Here is a 19,543-nt window from a genome sequence, read left to right as displayed (position 1 = left end):
TACTCAAAAGTGAAGATCACACGTGCAATGTTTTAATATTGTGTCAACTCTACACTTTTGAGAAAGAAGTAATACAGTATTACAATGAACCCCTTAAAACTGTACCATACTTTGCGTTGGTGTTCTGACCTGCAGCAGCTTGTCATAGCGCTCGGCTGCCATGAGGAAGCGTCCATCCTCCAGCTGCATCTCTCTGTTCTCCAGCAGGTTGTTGAGGACGGGCAGAACATTCCTTTCGGCCTTCTCCAGACCCTCCAAAAGCAGAACTCTCCCTTGGGTGGCTGCCCTGACGGCGCACTGAGAAGAAATGAATAAAGATTATGTCATCCTCCTCTACTTACCAGGAATGTAGACAAACACCAAACTACAATAAATCCCTTCGATGTTTTAATGTGCTCAAAAAACCAATGTTTTATTTTTAGAAGGCATATTCTTTTTGGCCGGATGTAGGGGAACTCTTTGTTTACATTGCGTGTGTGTAGGCACATTTTCAGATGAAAAAAAAACAAAAAACTCCTCTTGACGTCAGCAGGCAGGAAACATAAGCAGTTTGGGGACACCGCAGAGCCTGCGCACATGTAATTAGGTGTGCGTGTAATGCACATACGGCACGCTGTGTGGGAAGCAGAGCCATAAAATGACTATAGCAAGGCCAGGATGTTCTAAATTTAACTGGAAGTCCATTTTCAGCACTATAATGAGATAATTATTTGGTAATGTAAAATGACACAGGACAAGGGGCCGGCATTGAAAGTCGTGTAGCATTGCTGGGACAGATATTTTTAGCAATAAAGTAACCCTGCACAATATAATACAGGGATGATGGCTAACACCCATTCAATATACTGTACTTTAAATTCAGTCTTGAAGTATTTCTGAACCCAAAGCAAATGCTCCTCCTTGTGAGATTGATTAGGGGTGGCTAAAACACAGCCTTTGGGGGATACTGCATTGAGAGGTTCTTGGAACTCGAGTGACACAAGATGCTCATCATTGGTTCCTTGACAACTTCTCTCTTAATCCGATGCTTCACAGAAACATCCCTTTCTTTTCATATTCCTTTTATCGGAACAAACACGTTTGCTTTCTGAGTCAAAAACAAATTATCGAAGTGTATGATCGTTTTCTTGAAATCTCCAGACAGTGTTTCCATTCCTTTCAAAAGGCAAATGACTATTCTATGCTTCTTTCACATCATTATGCATAAAAACTGTGATGTTCTTCATGATGTGGAGCAATTTAATTTCCTGTAATTAGGTTTACCCAATCTTAAAGTAATAACCAAATCTGACATCAGAGATCAAAACAGACTCGCACTCTCGGCCAGAAACATCCTTTGTCCAAATTTGGTCAATTTTATATCCATCCATCTATTCATCCATTTTCTTGATCGCTTATTCCTCACAAGGGTCGCGGGGGGTGCTGGAGCCTATCTCAGCTGGCATTGGGCAGCAGGCATGGTACACCCTGGACTGGTTGCCAGCCAATCGCAGGGCACACAGAGACGAACAACTCAATTTTATATATATTTTTTAATTAAAACATCTGTAATATTGGTAAGTGTCGATGTGGGTTTGTTAATTTTACATATTAATTGCTGTCTTTGATGATGGAATGTTAATGACTCACAGAACATGCCACTTTTTTTTCCCTATAAATGGATGGTTGTGGAAATACGAGGATTCCGCCTGATGTCAACATATAAAAATCTCCCCTAGAAAACTATTACTCAAATTTATTTAAAACATAAATCCTATATTCATAACAATTTGCAACATTGTTGCAAAATTGTGACCATTACATATGAAATCAACCACAAGTGTCATTGAAAATAGGACGTGTGTCAGAAAAGTTACAGAATTCGTGTCACAAAAGATGTATTTCGAATACTGTACAAACTACGGGATTTCCATCCATCCATCCATCTTTTTAACTGCTTATTCCTCACAAAGGTCGCGGGGATGCTGCCTATCTCAGCTGACTTTGAGTGTAGGCGAGGTACACCCTGAACTGGTTGCCTGTAGGGGTGTGCTCAAAAAATCGATACGGCAATATATCGTTGCAGGCCTCATTACAATACACGTATCGATACGCAGGCGTCGGAATCGATATTGCTCGTTAACTTTAAATAGGCAGTTAACGTTTGCCTTTGCAGCTTGCATTGTACCTAAAAAATAAAAACCACCAGCGTCTTTGAAGTTAATTGCCTTCAATTAATGCAAAATGAGCTCACCAGTGATTGGAAACTGTGTCTTGCTTAGAAAAATGAAAGCAGTGCCGGGTGGATGAGGTGGGGGGGCGGGTGGGGGTTGGGGTGCTGGGGGGCGGGCGTGCCACCTACACCCGCCGGGTTGGGTGAGGCCCCGCTGGTCGCTCCTCTTACTCACTTCACTAGCTTGCACTATACACTTTGTAAATATACACATAGGGCACACAACACATTTCTTGGTGGGGTGGGGAAGGGTGGAAACACCGTCTTCACCCTTCAACTCCCCTCCAATTTTAATGCACCTCACGTCCAAGGGGAGGGGTGAGTTGGGGCGGGGAGCCATCAGAGGGGATGGACTGCAGTGCCTGGCAGCGCTGTGGTCCCCCCCATTTGTGTCCCTGCCCCACCACTTTGTCCCTCCATTCCCTTTTTTAATGCACCACACATATACATATTCATTTTTTTGGGGGAGATACGGGTGTGTCGGAGTAGGGGAAATTTTTTTCCCTCTGCTCCGACTCACCTGCTCCCAATTTTAATGCACCACACGCACACACTTGTATATACACTGGGTGGGGCCACATTCACGGTGTAAGGGTAGAGCTCGCCAGTCGGCGAGCTGGCGGACTCAGTAACAGGGTTAGGTGTCACTAGTACTCTGGCGTGACGACCGGGGCCTCTCCCCACCGGGCTCGGTGTTCTGGTGTTCCGCCTTCTCCCCTGGTGCTTCCTCCTCTGCTTCCCCCCTCCCGCCGCTGTGCAAATCTCGCGCGGCTGGAGGTGGGGTGGGGTGGGCACATCTTCCCTCTCTGCGCTGCTGCCCGGTGCCGGTTTCCGGGGGGGGGGGGGGTTCTCGCGGGGGGCCGGGTTCGCGGGGGGGGGGGGGGGGGGGCGGCTTGTTTGGGGGGGGGGGGGTGGAGGTATGGGTGGGGGGGGGGGGTTGGGTGCTGGGGGTCGGGGTGTGTTCGGGGGTTTGGGGGTCGGGGGTGGTGGGGCCTGGGTCGTGGTGGATGGCGGGTTTGGGTGGGGTGCGGGGGGGTCGTGGGGGGATGGGGGCTGGGGACCGGTGGGGCGCTGTGGGGGCCCGCTGGGCCTCGTTCTGCGGCCTTGGGCTCGGGGGTGTGGGCCGGGGCTGGGGCGGGGGTGTTCCGGGTGTCTGGGTCGGCTCGCCGACCGGTGTCCGCTCGGGTGGCCTGGGGGTGGCCTTGGTGCTGCCGCGGCCTGGGGATTCCGGGGGGGGGGGGGGGGGGGGGAGTGCTCGCTTTGCTGGACCGCGGTTGACGGCTTCTTTCTTTGGTGGTGGTCCTTATGCATGCCAGATCCGTCGCACCAGCATCTACTGAAACTCAACAGAAGTACCCTCTCCCTCCCACAGCCCCTTGAATCAGTTGGTGCTGGTGTCTGTGGTTCTCACTCTGCTTTATCTATCCTTCCCTCCTTCCTCTCTTTAGTTTTTCCTCTGGTCACTTGAGATCTTAATTTATTAGAAGTATGAGGTTTCTGGGGTTGGCATAAGACTCTGGTTTTGTAACCACGCAGGAGGGGTCTTGTTGGTGCTGGACTTCACCTTGATGGATTGGATGTACTGGCTTCTATGGATCTCACTCTGCCTTATCGATCCTTCCCTCCTTCCTCTCTTTAGTTTTTCCTCTGGGCTCTTGAGATCTCGCTAAATTTGCTGGAATTTAGAGGCTTCCGGGGTTGGCGTAAGACTTTGATTTTGTAATCATGGGGAAGGCAGGAAGTGTTTGGTCGGTGCTGGATTTCACTTTGATTTACCTTTCTTTTCTCTTTATTTCTTTTTTTTTCTGACCTTTTCTCTGGTCTCCTGACCATTTAAACCTCACGACTCTGGCAAGATTCTGAAGTACCTGGTTAAAGGGATAGGGTAATGGGATATTTATAAGGTTTTAGGTGAATGAATGAGTATAAATTTATACGTATTTGCACGCACGCACGCGCACGCACGCACACATACACACAAAAAAAAAAAAAAAAAAAAAGGAAAAAAAAAAAAAAAGAGCAATGATGACAAGACGTTGAATCGGTAAGACTACCGAATGAACAATTCTGAGCTCTTAAAAAAAAAAAAAGAAAAAAGAAAAATGAAAGCAGAGGAAGAATATCATTTATTTACTTATAAACTTAATATGTGGCACGTGTCTTAATGTACCAATTTTCGTATATTTTGTTTTCAAACTAAATAGAATGTGTTACATGAAAAAAATGTTTTTATTTTCCCAAATATTTCAAATAAGCACATTTTAGAGCTGTAATTGTAATACTTTTTTTTTTTTTTTTTTTGTGCTCATATCGGCTCATGTCTATTAATAAAGTTTCCCGGCGTGTCTGTGAAAGCTGCTTGGTGGGAAACCAGAAGAGCTGCTAACAAAAATATTTTGAAAATTAATGTAATACATCGGGATACGTATCACCTTGAAGATCAAGTATTGGGATACATATGTATCGCGATACGTATCGTATCGTGACCCCTGTATCGTGACACGTATCGTATCGTGAGGTAGGAGGCAATACCCAGCCCTAGTTGCCTGGCAGGGCACACAGAGACGAACAACCATCCATCCACACTCACAATGACACCTAGGGACAATTTAGACACTTCAATTAACTAACAATGCATGTCTTTTGGAATGTGGGAAGAAAACGGAGAACCCAGAGAAAACCCACGCAGGCACGGGGAGAACATGCAAACTCCAGCCAGGAAGCCCGAAGCCCGGGCTTGATCTTACGTCTTCAGCACTGGGAAGCAGGTGTGCTTACCAGTCAGCCATTTAAGAAAAAAAAACAAAAACAAAAAAAACCTGTGTAGGTATTGATACCCTTCTGGAAAGATTCTTGTGGGATTCCCCACAGGTCTGTTGTTACGGTGATCGTAAAGGGTCTATATCATGCTATTTTGAGACCCTCCTGTAGTTACTGTAACTAATTAAAACATGAGTTAAGTTGGTGGCCATGTTTGTAACCCAGAAGTATTGCTGCATTCAAAGATGGTCGGAAGTCGGACTTTCAGAGTTCAAACCAGGAAGTGTGTAAGGGAACGCCCCCTCGAACTTGGAAATTCCACTTGCGAAATCTGCAGAAAAAAAAAAGTACCTCGACGTCACCGACTGACTAGAATGTGAAGTCACTCTACAATGGCAACCCCTTTGAAAACATAGACCGAATGGTGAAACACAATTTACCGAGTATAAAGCTACATAGCTTTCTTCATTCATAAATATTTGACGTAACTTCACGTAACACAACGTACGTGACAGTATACCGCAATCTCCCTGCATGAAATTATACGTTGAACTACTGAACTGTACGGAATGTTTATGAAATAACATGCGAGAAGGCAAGTTTGCTGGAGGTCATAATGAGTTTTGAGGACCAAAATACAAAACACTTGATTACTATCTGCCATGATGGTTGTTTACTTTCACCTCGAACGCTTTCAGGCCGGAACTGGGAAATACCAACTTGGATATATCCGACTTCCGACCATGGTCAAATACAGCATTAGAATTAAAATCTTGAGTGTAACTGTCGAAATGATTATTATAATGTCACTTAAATCAAGATTAAATAAAAGTCCCCCCACCCTCCCCCCAGACTCCTTTGTACATGTTCAGTGTGGCATTCATTCAGTCACTTAACACTGGGTCAGGGTGCAGCGCAGAGGCTTATTGCAGGTTGTGTGGGTTACATTAACAACAGTAAAGCATATCCAATAAATCTATATAAGCACCCAGCCAGCCATTAGCTTCAAGACGCCTTACTTTCCGATTGAGCTGGTGTGGAAATGGCAAGCTCTTTATTACTGTAACTGAGTGCAGGGTGGATGCCCAACCTAAGTGGTGAGTAGTGATTGGAGGAGTCCAAAAAGAAAAATGATTATATCCTTGTGACTAATGAACTACGAACTAGCGAGCTGGGGTTGCTGCTTGACAAGAATGTGCGAGTGTGAGGACTGACCGACCCATTCTGAGTGAATATAGGACTCCAAATGAGCACGGATCTCTGAGGAATATGCACCAATGTTCTAGTTGACATATGAGCGCACCTGCTACAGTCGTTTTCCATATTACGCCTACCCATCCTGGAATGTGCACTTATCACAAACCCACAGTACTTAACACAAAACTTGAAGTAAACATTTTCTCACAATATGATTTTTTTTTTAAATTCTGATCTACACAATGCAAGTGGAATGCATGTAGAACTCCTTTGTACCGTCAGAGACCAAAAATAATACAAGGGTTGTCATGGTCTGTTTCCGTGGCAACAAGCATAGACAGCTGGTTTCATCTGGGGGCGTACGGAGGAAGGTGAAGGTGTTTGCGAGATTAACACTCCATACATCCGTATTAATTATAAATGTGTGGTAAAAGACATCAGTGGGACAACATGGATGTTGTTATAACACAATGCTGCTATAAACGCCAGAGACAGAGAATGGGCTAAGTTGACAAAGCAATTTACAAGTGGAGGAACAAGCCTAATTACAGATACCTCCAAATTGCAGCATCCGAACTTTAACAGAATATGACTTTTGCAGAGAGTGTGGGGATATATCAAATATACATAACATTGCACAGATTACAGTCATGCACAAATCTGTGGCTTTCTCACTTCAACTTTTATGTTTTATGAAACAATGATATGTAAATGTGGACAGCACTTCTTCAGCATTAAACTTATCTGGACACTATCCATCCATCTTCTTGGCCGCTTATACCTCACAAGGGTTGCGGGGGGTGCTGGAGCCTATCTCAGCTGGCTTTGGGCAGTAGGTGGGGTACACCCCGGACTGGTTGCCAGCCAATCGCAGGGCACGCAGAGACAAACAACCATCCATACTCACAAGCACACCTAGGGACAATTCAGAGCGCCCAATTAACCTGCCACGCATGTCTTTGGAATCTGGGGGGAGATCGGAGTACCCGGAGAAGACCCACGCAGGCACGGGGAGAACATGCAAACTCCACGCAGGAAGGCCAGAGCCTGGACTCGAACCCGAGTCCTCAGAACTGGGAGGTGGACGTGCTAACCACTCAGTCACCGTAAATCTAAATACATATAGAATATTTACATGTATATAAAAATAATGCCTACCAACCAGCTAAAATGAAGGAAAGGTTTTTGTTTGTTTGTTACTTTTTTTTTTTTCAAAATTACAGCTTCAGCGATTTTAAATTTGTATTCTACTACATTGCGCTGTTGATCTGAATTGGATTGTTTAGCACTAGTCGGTGTTTTGGGGAGTTAAACCACTTTCTTGGCACTGAGCCAGTTATGAAATTATGGATGTGTGATATGTCACATCACTGTGTAAAAGGCATACAGCTGCAGCAACATCTTCTTCGCTGGATTTTCAAAATATCACTGCGCAACAGAGGTTTCTAATAGCAGTGAAAGATTGAGTCCTATTTCTTCAATCATCAGGTGGCACCACGTTAGCATTAAAGCTAAAGACTACAACTGACAAAGACGATGTGCGTCTATGGGTGTGTGGGTGCGTGTGCGTGCGTGCGCGTGTGTGTGTGTGTGTGTTGGGGAAGGAGGGGTTATGCACACACTACATTAGTACAGTCATGAAAGTCCATTTGATGCGGTTTTCTTTGAGAGAAGTAGTTCTGGCAACAGTAAATCACACCATTATCTGGTCAAATCAATAAAACAACTGTGTTGTGAAATGCACAAAAACGCTATACACAAATTGATTCAATTAATATATATATTTAAAAAAATATATATGTAGTTAGGACTGTGAGAAAAGGTGTCAAATTGTAAAGAGCATACAGAACAATTTTACTTCACTTTAGATTTCCCGCACTGATGTCAAAGAGGAAGCCACGTTGTTTGCAGAGGGTCTTTGAGATGTTGAGATGTTGAATAGAGTTTTTACTTTAGATATGTTACTGATTATTGTTAGCCTGACAACATGGTCAAACAATGTGTTGTTCTGGGCTGGAGGAATTGCGCTACTTCAGAAGCATTTTACATCTACACTATTTTCCAAAATGATATGAGCAGCATAGGTTCGAGCTGTGGGATGGATGGTGGGCAGGCAGCCAGAAGTGGATGGATGGATGGATGGATGGATGGATGGATGGATGGATGGATGGATGGATGGATGGATGGATGGATGGATGGATGGATGGATGGATGGATGGATGGATGGATGGATGGGGCCAGGTCATACCGAGTACAGTGTGACTCTGATTTACTCTAACTACACCACTTATGGCATTAAGGACGTTTATGTCATGTGAAAATACAAAATATAGAAAGAATCTAAAACTAAATAAACATTAGGTCCAATATTAATATTAAATACCCCAAAATACTTTATCTAGCTCCAAAGAGATCAACATGTTTTCAACCACCCAGAAAGGAAGTCGGAGTAGCACATGCCTCAATTCAGGAATTCAGGAATGAATGAATGAATGAATGAATGAATGAATGAATGAATGAATAATGCTGTTTAAGCACAGTATGCAATGTACAGTGGTATGAAAAAGTATCTGAACCTTTTGGAATTTCTCACATTTCTGCATAAAATCAGCATCAAACGTGATCTGATCTTTGTCAAAAACACACAGATGAAACATCAGTGTCTGCTTTAACTAAAACCACCCAAACATTTACAGGTTTTCATAATTTAATGAGGATAGCATGCAAACAATGACAGAAGGGGGAGGAATAAGTAACTGAACCCTCTGCCTAAGGATACTTAAAGAGCAATTGAAACCAATTTTTACCAAACAATTTAAGTCAGGTGTGTGCCCAATCACTGATGAGTGGCTTAAAGCTGCCCTGCCCACTATAAAACACACACCTGGTCAGAATTGTCTTGATGAGAAGCATTGTCTGATGTGCACCATGACTCACTCAAAAGAGCTGTCGGAAGACCTGCTATCAAGAATTGTTGGTTTGTATAAAACTGGCAAAGGATACAAAACCATCTCTAAAAGTCTGGATGTTCATCAATCAACAGTCAGCGAAGTTGTGTACAAATGGAGAGAGTTTGGCACTGTTGCTTCCCTCCCAAGGAGTGGCCGCCCACCAAAGATGACGCCAAGAGTTCAGCGCAGACCACTCAGAGAGGTAAAAAAGAACCCTAGAGTGTCTGCTAAAGACTTACAGAAATCACTGGCACAGTCCAATATCGCTGTGCATGCATCAACTATATGTAAAACATTGGCCAAGAATGGTGTTCATGGGAGGACTCCACGGAGGAAGCCACTGCGGTCTAAAAAAAACATTGTGGCTCGTTTAATGTTCGCAAAAAGGCACTTGGGCACTCTACAGAAGTTTTGGCAAAATATTTTGTGGACTGATGAAGCCAAAGTTGAATTGTTTGGGAGGAACACACAACGTCATGTGTGGAGGAAAAATGGAACAGCTCACCAACATCAACACCTCATCCCCACCGTGAAGCATGGTGGAGGGTGCATCATGGTTTGGGGCTGTTTTGCTTCCTCAGGGCCTGGACAACTTGCAATCATTCATGGAAAAATGAATTCAAAAGTTTATCAGGATGTTTTGCAGGAAAACCTGAGGCCGTCTGTCAGACAGTTGAAGCTAAAAAGAGGATGGATGCTGCAACAAGACAATGATCCAAAACACAGAAGCAAATCGACTTCAAAATGGTTTCAGAAGAACAAAATACACGTTCTGGAGTGGCCAAGTCAAAGTCCAGACTTGAACCCCATTGAGATGCTGTGGCATGACCTCAAGACAGCGATTCATGCCAGACATCCCAGGAATCTGACTGAACTACAGCAGTTTTGTAAAGAAGAATGGGCCAAGATCAGTCCTGATCGATGTGCCAGACTGATCTGCAGCTACAGGAAGCGTCCGGTTGAAGTTATTGCTGCCAAAGGGGGGCCACAAAATATTAAATGTGATGGTTCAGTTACTTATTCTTCCCCCCTTCTGTCATTGTTTGCATGCTATCCTTGTTAAAATATGAAAACCTGTAAATGTTTGGGTGGTTTTAGTTAAAGCAGACACTGTTGTTTCATCTGTGTGATTTTGACAAAGATCAGATCACGTTTGATGGTGATTTTAGGCAGAAATGTGAGAAATTCCAAAAGGTTCAGATACTTTTTCATGCCACTGTATGCTCCTCCAAGACAGGCACTTGATCACATGCTGTTGCTGTTGTCTCTTATATGCATTATTCTATACATAAAAACTTATATGCTGCTCAATCAACAGCTTGTTGTTAAGTGGCTGTGCTCCAAAAAAAAAAAAAAAAAAAAAATCAGTTTTATTTTATCATGTTATTTGTCAATAAATAGTGGTCATTTGCAATTTCCTCCTCTCTTTCCACATGATTGGGAAGGTCAAGGGTTATAGTGGGCTCTTCGCATTGGAAATTCTCCTAAATCTGTTATGTCTGTTTTGTGTTGTCATTCTTTTGCATCACTTCCAGTTGCGCAGGGTTGAGAGTTTTGCATCACTTCCAGTTGCGCAAAGTGCGATCAGAATAGTAGCACAAATTGGGCATGGATCTCACACATTTCGAACCAAGCTATATTGGAAAATTATACACAAAAATACCTGTGATTATTTGTTTTTTTTCACACACTACCATGTTTGGGACAGTGTTGCTGGGCGTTTCAGCTGACAAAGCCGCCACATCCCTAGCTTATGTGATAACTCAGTTGTAGAAAGTAGACTTCGTGAGACCAAAAACTGGGTTTCTTCATTTTCATGCCAAGGCAAGTCTAGTTTAGTGTGTTTGGAAATTTGGTAACCGTGCGATGCCTCGCCTCAAGGATGGTGGCTGCACAACAGACATCACACGCCGGATCGGCAAAACAGCCAGTGTCATGAAAAGCCTCCATAATCACCTCTGGAGACAGCCAACCATCGCGCACAGAATCAAGATCCGCATCTATCAGGCAGTTGTTCTTTCAGTGCTGCTTTACGGCGCCGAGACTTGGGACCCGACAGCTGGTAACCTCAAGAAACCGGATGCCTTTGACTATAATTTCCTCCGTCGCATCGAAGGAGTCTGCTGGTTCCATCACATGACGCACCAGGAGATCATGAATGCACCAACACCTTCCCACCGTCACAATTGGTGTCACGGCGCTGACTGTCCTGGCTCGGTCACCTTTTCCGGATGACAGCCACCCGCCCAGCCCTTCAGGTCTTCAACTTCCAGCCCTGTCAGGCTAGCTGGAAACGCCCTCGAGGAAGACCAAAGAGAAGGTGCGTGGGCAGACGTTATCCAGCAGGACCTGCGGCGATTGGACATGAGCCTTGAGGAGGCCGAGGCGCTGGCGAGGGACAGAGCAGCTTCGCCAGCGCCTGGAGCGTGTGCTGTGTCTGTTGCACCTCTACGCCTTACGAGCAAGAGGATTAGTGAGTAATGAGTGAGTACTTCGCCTTGCTGCTGGGCTATCGGTGGTCAAGCTGCCAGACTCCTGGCTCAATTTGGTGACAAAAACTAGACTACATTTTAGACTCACAAAATTTGATCGAGGCACAGGCAGACAGAATCGGCCCTCTGCAGACATGTGTGGTAGATGTCATCAGATTTAACTCCTAAATATGACAACAGTATCAGCCAATCTAAATCATTTTCAAGGGAATGAGGGGAGATGCTTCTTTGGCGGCGAATCCTGTTCACGGCCACAATGCTGCAGAGCACCTGTTTCTAACTACGCCAAGCTGCATGCATCGGTGAAAACACCAAACCGCAGTGGAGCCTGCCCCTTTATATGGTAATTAAAGATGTTAAACTGTCTTTAAGTGTAAATATGTGACTTGCAACTGACTGGCAACCAGTCCAGGTTGTAACCAACTTCTCACCCAAACTCAGCAGAGATAGGCTCTGGAACAGCTGCAAACCTCATGAGTACGGGATAGAAAAATCAGAGGGGCTTTTCCACCGCCGAAACCTTTGGAGAACTTTTCAGTTTACCTTGGTAAAACTCAGTTTGCGCGTTTTCCCACCAATAACAATTTCCAGGGTAATTAAATTCCCCAGGGGCCATCCAAGTACTATCTCAGGAGCAGGGTCTTGCTGAGCCAGGCAGGAACTTTGAAGGGGCGTGCTGTACTGACCAAATTGGGGGGCAGGGGTTACACCAGCTCGGCTCATCAAACTCATAGGTCATCAAACTCATTTGAATTAATTACCAATAACTCAAAGATGCTGTGGAAACACAATTATAAATTCCCTGCTGAACGTTTACAACCAAGAACTCCCTTTACCCAGAACTCAAAGATCCTGGGCTTGTTGGTGGAAAAACAGCTCATGAGCGGATTCATGGATATGTTATCATAAACGCATAGCTCTGCATGGTGATATCGGGTTTACCTCACACTCTAGCGGGGGTAGGGTGCCTTGCTCAAAAGCACCTCCAGTCCAAAATTCCACTCTCTGATCCATGACACGAACTGAACCAGCTCTTGCCTACCTGGTCGACGTAGAAGGCGGTCCCGGCCCGTATCTCTCTCCTTTGTTTCAAGTCGGTCTCTGTGGTGTCCCTGGACAAAGCGACATACTCCACTTCCCGTTTGGTCAATTCCTATGAACAACAAGGAAGGATGTTGGCTTAAAACGCATATGAAATGGAATTTTATCAATTAAGACAGTACAGTGGAATCTGTAAAACAGATTATAGTACACCCTGAGATGCTACAATCCAATTTGTTCATTTTCCACACAAAAAATAATAGAATAAATACTAAGGATCAAATTATCACCATCATAAAACCCTTACTAACTGAATAGGCAATGAGTGTAAAAATGAAATTTATACTGGAAAAAAAACATCAATGAAAGAGTCTTACCTTCACTGACAATAGTGTAAAAGTGCAGGTAATAAATATTCTGTTTCATTGTCAAACTATGTCAAGCCTAATTTATGACGTGTAAAAATGAGTCAGTAGCAACATTATGACAAAGGCATCATGCTTCACATGTCTCATTTCTTAAAGGGTTATATTAGATGGAGAAATGACTTCTCTATTGTTTTTTTTTTCTTAAATGTAATCTGCCTATTTCTCAAAATGTGATAAAGCAAGCAATGATTCTGCACTTCTGCCTCACTGTTACATAACTGGGGCTAATTATCTTTAAATAAATAAATAAATAAATAAATACCCCTATCACCATGAATGACACAATCACCTAGGCTGGATGAAGATCCAGAGCCACTTTCAAGTAACGGCCAGATGGCACTGCCTTAAACACTATCACATAAAGACTATCACGAAAAAACAGGAGGACGATGCTATCATGATGCCATGCATGGCAAAGCCAAAAGGTAAGCAGAACTGCAATGAGTTTTACTGTAGGCATAGATTAGCATTAGCATACAGCATTAGCTTCTGTTAAGATGCAATTATGATTGGTCGGTGACGCCCTCGAGGTCAGGCTCTGCCACAACAAATCGAAGCCATTCATGTCTCAAGGCTAAATAAAACATATATAAATCATAAAAGCTAGGTTCTCAATTTGCACAGCAGGATGTTTTACGGGATTGACAGACATCATCAATGACATAATTAACGTGGCAGAGTAGTAGTGTGCCAGAGAGAGTAATATTCAAAAACTATTTATCACTTGACTGATGAGAAAAATCTCTACATATGACGGTGTTGAACGCCAAAATTTTGTGCGCTTTTACAGCCATATTTTCCTGAACCCCTGATCCAATTTCACATAGTACAACCTTAGGGGTATTGTACTTCAAAGACTCCACTGTACTTATTTGTATGAGCTTACTCACAAGGTATTGCATCGCTATGGTTCTCCTCAGCGGTCCTGGGGGTCCGATGAGAAACACATCCTGACCCAAAAGGTCTTTCTGCATAATCCATCGCAGGTGCTGCGCCACAGCCTGGGGTAGGAAGTCTGCAACTAACAGCACAAATTGAGGCAAGATATAAAGCTCGTGTCATTGTTTTCGTTCGACTTTGACTCTACACTTGCCAACGTATTTAGTGTACATACTGTGTTTGACAGGAACCAGTTCGGGGTTGCGTGGCGTTTTGAGTTTGTAGGAAATATCCCCTATCTTCACGGTGTCACCTGCAGACACACAAACGTCAGCTCACACACGCAGACACACTGTGAGTACTACACACGCGCAAATACTGTAAAAACGCAATTACTGTAAAACAACAAATAGTTAATTTCGATATGCTGGCTTGTTTTCCCTGAAAATTTAAGTCTCAACCCCGCTCGGGGCTCAGTAAAGCTGTTGGAAATCATAATAGCCAATTTATAAGTTATTACCACTGACAACGCTTGCTTAGCTATTGGTGTACGCAAGGAATATCATAAGAAATTTACTCGTGTTTGGTCTTAGTTTGTGTTTGTTTAATCACAGAACTTTACCCGAGGACGTGTTAAGAAGTTTGACCTCATGGCTTCTCCACATCCAGCCGTCCTTTCCCAACACGGCGCCCAAAATAGTCCGCATCCTCCTGGCAGCAGTAGCCGCAGCCGTGCCGCGACACAACATCTGCGGGTGCATATTTGTATTTAACCTATGTTGCTCCCGCCGCTGTCATGCAAGGTCGACATTCACAAATAAATATAGGTGAACTCCAGCTGTTTACCCTACACCGGCTTGTTACATATCACCTCATTATTTTTCAAGACGGTATGTTTTCTAAGTGGGACAAACGGTCCTCGTGTTTAATATTTCGTGCGGGAACAAGATTAAAAGAAAGGTTCCGATGTATTATTCGTAACAGAGTCATGACGTGCATATTGTAATGGTGATCTATATGAAAAATAATATAACAACAATAAATACAGTGTTAGGTGAATAGAGTAGGCCTATCAAAGAAGAAAAATAATGAACATATTTTGCTGGATCAAGTTCACCGCTTTAAAAAAAAAAAAAAAAAAAAAAAGCGTTTATTGTCCTCCTGAGAGGAATTCAAGTAGCAGCAGAACAGGGAAAGCAAGCACTCAGATAAGGATTGTTTAATTAAGGAAGTAAGAGAAGTGAGTGTGAAAGAGGTTGGAATGAAAAATCACCCCCTTTTTTCACCTTTTTATTTTATACAAATTTAAGAGATTCAATGTAGCAATCAATTTAAATTAAAAATAGGCTACTTAAAACGTGGAGTAAACTGGAGGGGGGGGGGGGCTTGAATATGAAATTTCCTGAGCTGAATAAAAACTAACAATACAGAATTGTAAATTTTGCACATCTTTGAACACGACAAGTGACAATATTTTTATCTTCGACCTTATGACCACTGACTAGTCTTTTGAAAAATGCAATTCCCAGAGTCTGAGAAGGGGCAATCACAGAGAAAATGAGTTACATTCTTGGTCAATTTTACAAAATACAGCTGTCATTTACTCACCAAATCTGATTTAGTTGGGCATATTCTATTTCATGTAGGCCTATCCCCTCCCACTGTATTTGTTGCAACATTTTTTTTAATGATTTCTTTATAACTTGGCAATTCAGTAACTTATTTGTTAATATAACAACAAATAAGAACCAACAAAAGAAATAGACCTATATACAAACAATCAGACGTTCCAATTCAGTGTTACATCATCATAAAAAAAATAAAAAAATAATACACATTACTAAAATGAAAAGGATTTGGTAACGCGATCGTCAGCAAGCGCGTGAACCCGAACGTGCGAGGTGGCGGCGGATCACGTGGTGCCTATGGAGGTTCCTTGGAGGAGGCGGGTGGAGAGTGGAGGAGCGGAGGGGGAGCCAGAGGAGGGCAGGAGGAAGGAAGGTTGTCGTACGGTCCATTCGGTGCGCGTATGAGCGCCGTGCGAGCAGCGAAAAGTCGTCTTCCTCCTGGCCGAGCTTGGCGTGTGGTCTTCCCGCAGAGGACCGATAGAGAGAGACGCGGATATGGAGGATGTCTGCCATTACACTCGCAGTCCTGCCTGGGAGGAGCTGGTTAGTCCAACACGCGAGATTTTGTATTTATTTGGAAACAATGACTTTATTCATTCACTGCCACACCAATGACACAAGTTGGACAACCAGCTGTACTTGTGTCAAACTTTAAGACTTTTCTGTTTGTTTTTGGCCTTCTTTTACAGCTTGTTTAGCCCCATCGAAGCAGTTGTGCCTTCTTTAATCGAACGTGAACAATTAATTGTTTCGCTGCCAAAAATGAAAACGAGAATGAGAATTAACCGGCTTGTTTTGGTGTCGGGTTGTGATGATGCCATACGTGGAGTGTGCGTGACTGCTTGTTACATGTTGAAAAACGGTCTTTCCTCTCGACCCGGGTAACTCGGTGAGAGTCCGTCTACCCCCGCGCCAATGTTCTCAGCGATGACAGTGAGGAGAAAGACTCCCCCGAATCCGGAAGGGAGCGGCGGACCGAGCCGAAGCCACTTGTTCGTAAATCTCCTCTTGTCACCCCACACAGGAGCCGGATAAAGGGTCCGGGTCTGCGGCGAGAATCCATCCCCATGTGGTCGGCGCTGTCTCCGTGTCCGGTGCTGCGGACGAATCGTCTGACAGCGAGGTGGAGCAAGAGGGTCCCCAGAAACTCATCCGGAAAGTGTCCACCTCAGGACAGATCAGGAGCAAGGTACGAGACAAATGAGTGCATGGATCGATGACTTCTTGATTTTGTTGACCTGCCTATGCAAATGAGATCCGATCCAAAAATTTAAACATTTTGCTTCCATTATTTTGCTGAATCAGAGGGGGCAAAATAGTTAACATCTAACAGTATGATTAAGTGCAATCACAATAATATTGTTGATTGTTGAATTATTATCTGTCTGAGGTGCCACTCAAATCAACCTTGTTGTCTCTGCATTATTATTATTATTATTATTATTAATATTATTTTCATTTATATATATATATATATATAGCTCTGGTAGTGGATGTCATTAGCTTGTGAACATGTAGCCTACTAAGAAGGGCACGGGCACACCTGTAGAACAATGATGATGATGATGATGATGATGATGATGATTTTTTTTATTTTATTTTATTTTATTTTTTTACTATTTTATAAGTATTGTACTGTCAACTAAAATATAAATTAGCTGCAGTGTAAATTACAGCCAATGCAGCATAATTCAGTATGGGCTCTGTTTACTTTGAACTGAACTTGAGGCATTGATATACCAATATCTTTACTACAAGTAGCATAACGAGTGATATAAAATATAATAAAGTAAAATAAATATAAAAACATTTCTAAAATTCATTATTTGTAATTTTCATTATTATTTAAATTTCATTATTTAAAAAAGAGCTAATTCATTGGTCACATTAGTTGCACAGAAATCAAATTATTTACTATACAGTAAGATCAGATTTCTTTAAAAGTGTGTCATTGAAATTAGTGTATTTATTGTATTCGTATACATATATATATATATTAGGGGTGTGAATTGCCTAGTACCTGACGATTCGATTCGTATCACGATTCACAGGTCACGATTCGATTCGATACCGATTAATCCCGATACGAATTTATAAGTCGATTGTTGCGATTTTTTTCATTCAAATTTAGAAAATACTAATCAGTAAGCTTGTAGAGTGTAAGATTTATATGAAAATGTATTATTTATTTATCTGAAATTTCAGTCTTATAGAGGTTGTAATCTGTTTCATGTTTGAACAGCATTAAAATAAAATATTAAGGCTTAATGTTCCGTTCATATAACATTCTTCCATGCTCAAGGTGTGAATCCTAACCCGAAGTCAGTCGTTTTGTTGAATATTTTTCCATTAAAAATGGAAGTTTAAAAATCGATTCACACACACACAAAAAAAAAAAGGCAATGATGATAAGACGTTGAATCGGTAAGACTACCGAATGAACAATTCTGAGCTCTTAAAAAAAAAAAAAAAAAAAAAAAAAATCGATTTTTTTTTTATTGAATCGATTCGAGAATCGCGCGATGTAGTATCGCGATATATCGCCGAATCGATTTTTTTAACACCCCTAATATATATATATATATATATATATATATATATATATATATATATATATATATATATATATATATATATATATATATATATATATATGGTATGTGTGTGTGAGGCATCTGTAACACGTAGGCGTTAGTAAGCAGATGCATCGCTAATTCTTCCACACTGTCACCTAAGCTTCCTTGGCCGACTTATCTTCAACACTGCAATGGAGTGCTGCACTCCCACGCCAATGGATCCACTTAATTATTGACTGCTCCACATCAATCCATATGCATTATTTAGCATTGGAAGGAGTGCATATTCACTTTTACGTGTGGAATAAAAAAAAAATAAAAAAAAAAAAATGAATGGATGTCTTCAATGCCATTTGGACCTGTTGGAAAACATTTTGATTTGTTAGTTATAATTTAATTTATTAAAATGAAACATTTTACAACAATATACAGTGCAACCTCTAAATTTGAGCACACATCCGTTTTCAGGATGTGATCTAAATTACAATTTAAAATCATGGTTCGAAATGTATGTTTTTTTCTCTGAAAAGCCGTTTTGCTAATCGTTGACTTCATTTGAAGAGCAACGTTCTAGTTTTGAGAAGTAATTTTTTTGACGGTTATTTCCAGAGACCCGAAGCAATGATTTTATTTTTAAAAATATGACGATATAAAGGGGGAGTTGAATGTAGGTTTGCAGCTCAGAATATTAGTATTTGACTGTCCTACTGAAAATTCTATTGAATAATTTAAGTATTTGTATCATGTATATTTTTGCTTGGTAAAAAGAGCAATTATGGATACAAAAGGGAAAATACTACTTCTCACTTAATACCAAATAATACTAAACGACCAATCGCAGGGCTGCCAACCAACAGAAACTCACTTCCAGAACAGTTTGTCTGAATTCCCATATTTATTAAGAACATTATTACGGGACAGTTATTGCAGTATCATATGGAATATGATAAAGAAATAATTCCGCATACTGTTCAATTGTGCAACATAATCATTACTTTATGATCATAATTGCTAGTAAATTATGGCTTCAATACTTGTTACTTTATAATATAAAAAAATATGATCAAGTGGATAGTGACATGAGTGATGCATTTCATCACCAGATTTGAGCATTAGAGTGGTTATAAAAGGTAAACTATATTAAATGTTGAATACTGTAAATACTAATATTCAAAAACAGTAGGCTAACTTAAGCTGTCAGATCATTGTAGTATATTAAAAACAAACAAAAAAAAAACAGGACAATGTGGCCTAAATTACATAACTTTTGTCAAAATTGAACTCAAGTACAGGAGGGCCTTGGAGACTCAGACTATTAGCCCTGACTGAGCCAGCCAAGGTGTGATCATTAGCGACTCATGCAATGATGACAAAATCAG

The 19,543-nt window shown here is 42.0% G+C and overlaps 2 protein-coding genes across 6 annotated transcripts in view; one reads left to right on the top strand and one right to left on the bottom strand.

The window, feature by feature from the left end:
* vwa8 (von Willebrand factor A domain containing 8) overlaps positions 1-14,857 on the bottom strand; it is a 64,983-nt gene extending 50,126 nt beyond the window's left edge. Inside the window, exons 1-5 of one of the 2 annotated variants that reach the window (XM_077537074.1) lie at positions 14,583-14,857; positions 14,196-14,273; positions 13,972-14,102; positions 12,655-12,765; positions 130-297 (exon numbers count right to left, since the gene is read on the bottom strand). In XM_077537074.1, coding sequence (XP_077393200.1) covers positions 130-297; positions 12,655-12,765; positions 13,972-14,102; positions 14,196-14,273; positions 14,583-14,721 — 627 coding nt within the window. In that variant the 5' untranslated portion in view covers positions 14,722-14,857. The remainder of the gene's footprint in view (positions 1-129; positions 298-12,654; positions 12,766-13,971; positions 14,103-14,195; positions 14,274-14,582) is intronic. The other variant, XM_077537075.1, reaches the window with a different exon arrangement.
* A 1,075-nt stretch (positions 14,858-15,932) lies between these two features.
* dgkh (diacylglycerol kinase, eta) overlaps positions 15,933-19,543 on the top strand; it is a 78,426-nt gene continuing 74,815 nt past the window's right edge. For all 4 annotated transcript variants that reach the window (XM_077536642.1, XM_077536635.1, XM_077536636.1 and 1 more), the window contains exons 1-2: positions 15,933-16,131; positions 16,613-16,777. In XM_077536642.1, the coding sequence (XP_077392768.1) occupies positions 16,084-16,131; positions 16,613-16,777 (213 nt within the window). In that variant the 5' untranslated portion in view covers positions 15,933-16,083. The remainder of the gene's footprint in view (positions 16,132-16,612; positions 16,778-19,543) is intronic.

Source organism: Festucalex cinctus, chromosome 11 (assembly GCF_051991245.1).
Source record: "Festucalex cinctus isolate MCC-2025b chromosome 11, RoL_Fcin_1.0, whole genome shotgun sequence".
Taxonomy (NCBI): domain Eukaryota; kingdom Metazoa; phylum Chordata; class Actinopteri; order Syngnathiformes; family Syngnathidae; genus Festucalex; species Festucalex cinctus.
The sequence above is the reverse complement of the archived record's forward strand: the minus strand, read 5'-3'. Positions and strand labels throughout refer to the sequence as shown.